Here is a 5,835-nt window from a genome sequence, read left to right as displayed (position 1 = left end):
TTTTGAACATTAAAGCATGTCAACATATTCTGTTACACCAAATACACAAAATAATGATCTTTAAAAAAGCATCATATGACCCCTTTAATGTAGAGCGTTCTGGCTCAGTCAAGTGCAGCCGCAGCGGCTTAAAAGCGCTCGTCAATGTCAAAATGTTTTAACCAATCAAATTGAAGAAGGCGGGATTTACTATTCACAGAAGCTAAGCTGAGCTGAGCTGCGCTGTGCGGCATTTGAATGCGAGCTGAGAAAATGTAAACAGCTAAACATGATGAGACAATTCAGCAATATTTACAAACTGTTTACAAAGAAAAAAAATGTTAAATGACAGACATTAATTTTCAGGGATGCAAACTATACTGATGCTCCTACTGGCCTTTTCGAATTTCTCAGATTTTAATGCCATTTACATTGTTTGCCACAGTGTATATAGAAACATTAATGTAGCCGTTTTCAGCAGACGTTTGTATATCGTTATATTTCTTCTGAAATTTCACGTGTCTAAGAAAATGTTTCAAAAAAACTGTAAAAATATAATTCTCAAACTTACTCTAGAACATTGTAAATCTGAAGACTTTCGCTTTCAATTGCCGTTAGGAAAGTTCTAGTTTTCTATTAAAGATATTTTAATGTAAATGTTTTAATGGTAGAATGTTTAAATGTATTTTTTTTCTGTGATCAAAGCTGAATTTTCAGCATCATTACTCCAGTCTTCAGTGTCACATGGTCCTTCAAAAATCAACCTAATATGCTGATTTGATAATAATAATCAATTTCTAATTATTATCAATGTTGAAAATGGATCTCCAGACTTCAGTGTCACATGATCTTTCAGATATTATTCTAATAAGCTGATTTGCTGCTTAATTATTTTCAATTATTATTTGTGCTCAGTTATTAATAATGGTTCTTATTATCAATACTGAAAACCAGTATTTTTGTTTCTTAATATTTTGTGGAAACTGTGACACTTTAACTTTTTCAGGATTATTTGTTGAATACAAAGTTAAAGAACAACATTTTTTATATATATAAATATTTTTAATAAGTATATCTTTACTGTCACTTAAACCATTTTAATGCAACCTTGTTGAATAAAAGTATTATTATTATTATTATTTTAAATCTTACTCTAGACTGAATGGTGATGTATCACATTTTCCACAAAAATATGAAGCAGCACAACTGTTTTCAACAGTGATAATAATCAGAAATGTTTTTCGAGCAAATAAGCATATGAGAATGATTTCTGAAGGATCATGTGACACTGAAGACCAGAGTAATTATGCTGAAAATTCAGCTTTGATCACAGAAATAAATTATTGTTTACTATATATTTGCATAGAAAACAGCTATTCTAAATTGTTACTCTATATATTTCACATATTACAGTTTACTGTATTATTCTTCATCATCAAAATTCTTCATTAAAAAAACTCTTGTCAGGCAATTGAAAGGTACAATAAAAACAGTCCACATCCTGCACTACATTCCAAGTCTTCTAGAGCAGAGCATTGTTATATGAACTGATATTATGGTAGGCACTTAACTTAAGTGATATTAAACTGTCCCTCTAAGAGATGTGTAAAAATATAATTTACAAATTGCCATATACACCAGGAAAGACAAATTATAATGTAAAGAAGTATGATGGTAATTTATTAATGTTAATGAAAATAATAAAAAAATATATTTCTGTATTGTGTTATATCTGTATGTTAGCAAGTGGTGTTAAAAATAGCTCTAATGAGCTGGTGGGTTTATGGTGTGGTGGGCCGCTCTGTGCCAAAAAGTCCAGGGTCACTTTTTAGCTCCAGTCCGCCCCTGCTTCAAAATATCTTCTTTTGTGTTCAACATAAGAGAAACTTATAGAGGTTTGGAATGACATGAGGGTGAGTAAATGATGGCAACATTTTTGGGTGAACTATCCCTTAAAGTTATGAAGTTATCTTTGAATGTTGTCTAAATATTCAAAATGTCAAGTTTTTAAATGTTTTTTCTTGATTATATGAACATTGGAGAAAACATTAAGGGAACATTCTATTTTAATGATAATAAACATAATGATAATTAAATAATGATATTAAGGTAATTAGAAGTAATAATAATAATAAAATAAAACAACAGTGACAACAATATTAAATGAACAACAATAAACAGTTAATATTATTGCTGTTGTTATTATTATTAATAAATATTAAAGGATTATTATAAATTAATAAGTGTAACTAATAATAATAATGATTAAATAGTTAATAAAACAAAAATGATGATAATTAAAACACACCAATAATAATAATAATAATAATACTATTCTCTGACATTCAAAACATCCAGTTTTTAAATGTTAAAAAAATGTTGTTGTTTTTTTTTGGATGTTTGAAAATTGGCAGAAACATTTAGGGGAACTTTCCATTTTAATAATGGTTAACAAACATATTAATTACAGTTAAAACAAACAACAAACCAATAATAATAACAATATCAGCAATAGTCATAAATACGTTTTCATTACTACTACTACTACTACTACTACTAATAATAATAACGATAACAATAAACAATTAGTAATTATAAAACATTATTAGTAATAATAATATTAATAATAGTAGTAGTAGTAATAGTATAGTAGATATAACTAAGTTACTATCAAATATATTATTATTATTAATAATAATAATAATAATAATAACAGTAACAATAATAAAAAAAAAAATTGTGATTGTAAAACAGTAATAGTATAGTAGTTAAAACTAATAATTATGATCAAATATTCTACCACTACTACTAATAATATTAATAATACATCTCTGAACATTCAAAATGTCCAGTTTTTTATGTTTTGTCTTGTTATGTGAAAGTTGGAAAAAAACATAAAGGGAACTTTCCATTTTATCATTTTGTAAACATTATGAGAATGTTACTTTTTAATGTTCTCTGAAACATCTGAAACTATTAAATACTTAGACGAACGTCCAGCCAAAATGTTTCAGAAAAACATTCCATGAGTGATGATGTATAATGTTTTGAGGCTGTTGCTAAAGACTAGGAAACTTTGAACAAATGTTATTGTCGTTACTGGAAGAATGATTGTTAATAACTTTGAGAGAAGCTTGCCAGAGCGTTCCCTGTTAGCTGCATCTGTATTACGTGACATCTCATCATACTGACGGCCTGAAGTGTCTCTCTGCAGGTGAACTTCACGTATCAGTTCCTCCGCAAGAAGTTCTACATTTTCAGTCAGTTCATGTATGACGAGCACATCAAATCCAGACTCATCAAAGACATCCGCTTCTTCAGGGAAACCAAGGATCAGACGGACCAAAAGGTGCGCTGGTCTCCATTGGCACGTCGTTATGTCAGGAAGCAATGTCCTTTTATGAAGACATGATCTTCTGTTGGTTTCTGCTGTATGTAGTACCCCTTTGAGCGAGCAGAGAAGTTCAACCGTGGCATCAGGAAGTTGGGTCTTACTCCGGATGCTCAGAGCTACCTGGATCAGTTCAGACAGCTCATCAGTCAGATCGGTAAAGTTTGTCTAGAGCAGGGGTGGCGAACGTCGGTCCTGGAGAGCCCTGCAGAGTTTTGCTTCAACCCTAATCAAACACACCTGAACAAGCTAATCAAGGCCTGAAGGGTTACTAGGAAGCTTCAGGCAGGTGAGTTTTAATTAGGGTTGGAGCTGAGCTCTCCAGGACCGGAGTTCGCCACCCCTGCTCTAGAGGTTTTCAGATGCATCTGGGAACTCTTTCCTTTTGTAATGTTCTCAACTTCATAATGTGCATGCTGGGATGCTTAAAGGGTTAGTTCACCCCAAAATGAAAATTAGGCTGCGTTTTCTAGATTAAAGTGATTATTATGTTTTGAATATGGCTATTTTTCTTACAAAAACGCATCGATTTGCTACAGGAGGCCTTTGTTCACCCCCCGGAGCTGTGTGAGACACTTTTTTTAATGGAAAGGTGCTTTTTATTTCACGTCTTTTGGACAGAAGCAATGTAACACCCGCTGAGTGCAATGATAGAGCTTGAAAGATCAAAGACAATTTTTAATATAACTCCGACTGGATTCGTCATATACAAGTCATATACACCTAGGATGCATCGGGGGTGAGTAAAACGCAGCCTAATTTTCATTTTGGGGTGAACTAACCCTTTAAGGCTGAATGATTTGTCAAGGAAAAGACACAGAAATGCAAAGGTCTTCACAACAAAGCAGCAAATTCAAAGTTGAAAAAAGTATATATAGTTGTATTTAAGAATTAAATTAATAAATGTTAAAAAAAATTTTCTCCTTCTCTTTCCATTCTTTTCTTTCTTGCAGGCAATGCGATGGGTTATGTGCGCATGATTCGGTCCGGAGGGCTGCACTGCTGCAGCAGCGCTATCAGGTCTCATACAAAGATTATTTGACTGAGACATTCAGATCGTGGTAATACTAGATAAATAATAATAGTCTTCTCACACAACACTTAGAGCTAAATGAGACACATATGGTATGAACATTATAAAAATCGTCCTACAGAAGTCCTCCGAACAACCAAGACATTAGCAAGCTACTCACATTCAAACATGTTCCAGGTTTGTTCCTGATCTAGAGGACATCGTTAACTTTGAGGAGCTTGTTAAAGAGGAAGGACTTTCTGAAGAGACGCAGAAAGCCGCCAGGTACTGTAATTCATAATGTCAGTCAATCAGCGTCTTTGCTGTCAGACAGGGAATTAATAATAATAATAATAGTAATAATAATAATAATAATAATGTGAATAAATAAAACAACAATAACAAATACTTCAAATACTAAAACAATAATAATAATGTGAATAAATAAAACAACAACAATAATTAATAAATTCTGCAAATACTAAAAAATAATAATACTAAAAACAACAATTATAATAAATAGACATTATTAATAATAAATAAAATCCATACAATACAACAATAATATACACAACAACAATAACATTAAACAATTAGTAATTATTATTGGTAGTTATTATTATTAATTCGAAAGCATTGTTAATAATAACAATAATAATTATAATAATTATTATTAAAACATACCAAAAATAACAATAAACAATTAGTAATTATTACTATTAGGTTTATTATTTATTATTTATTATTAATAAGCGAACAAACAAACAAACATGAATGGTAATAGTAGTAATATTAATACATCAATGTTAAAAAATAAATACAACAAATTGATGATGATGATTCTTATATCAATAACAATAATAATTTGTATTATTATAAATTATTATTAAATAATTCATTCTAAAATATAAGTTATTATTATTATTGTTAAAACATACAAAAATAACAATAAACAATTAGTAATTATTATTATTAGGTTTAGTATTTATTGGTTATTATTAATAAATGAATAATAAAACATTAAAGGTGACATATTGTGAAAATCTTACTTTTCCAGGTTTTAAATGCTATAATCAGGCCCCCGGTACATCTACCAACCAAGGAAACGTGAAAAAGATTCAACCAGAAACTTTGTTTGGGGAAACCTTTTTCTGCAAGCGTCTGAAAAAACGAGCGCGTCTGATTTCGCTCCCTTGGTGACGTGGCAAAGGGATCTCATTATAATATTACCGCCCCTTAATCTTTAAGTTTCCACCCACGGCGCCGTCATTTTGATTTCACAAGCGAAAACGGTGTACTAGTTCTAATGCCATGGTGAAAGTTTGTGCAAAACATGCTAACTGTTCTGTCTTTGTCTGCACAGAACACTATTTAGATCTAAAATAAACATGCAATTTATTTCCCAGCTGTTTGCCTTCACAGACATAACCGACTGTTTTTGTAACTCGTGTGT

At 30.9% G+C, this 5,835-nt stretch overlaps 1 protein-coding gene across 1 annotated transcript in view; it reads left to right on the top strand.

The window, feature by feature from the left end:
• Positions 1–5,835, top strand: part of LOC107678984 (WASH complex subunit 7) — a 19,301-nt gene that overhangs the window by 11,832 nt on the left and 1,634 nt on the right. The window contains exons 25-28 of the mRNA XM_016474381.1: positions 3,194–3,328; positions 3,419–3,527; positions 4,324–4,390; positions 4,581–4,667. Of these exons, the coding sequence (XP_016329867.1) occupies positions 3,194–3,328; positions 3,419–3,527; positions 4,324–4,390; positions 4,581–4,667 (398 nt within the window). The remainder of the gene's footprint in view (positions 1–3,193; positions 3,329–3,418; positions 3,528–4,323; positions 4,391–4,580; positions 4,668–5,835) is intronic.

Source organism: Sinocyclocheilus anshuiensis, unplaced genomic scaffold (genome assembly GCF_001515605.1).
Source record: "Sinocyclocheilus anshuiensis isolate Anshui unplaced genomic scaffold, SAMN03320099.WGS_v1.1 scaffold2044, whole genome shotgun sequence".
NCBI classification, from domain to species: Eukaryota; Metazoa; Chordata; class Actinopteri; order Cypriniformes; family Cyprinidae; genus Sinocyclocheilus; species Sinocyclocheilus anshuiensis.
The sequence above is the reverse complement of the archived record's forward strand: the minus strand, read 5'-3'. Positions and strand labels throughout refer to the sequence as shown.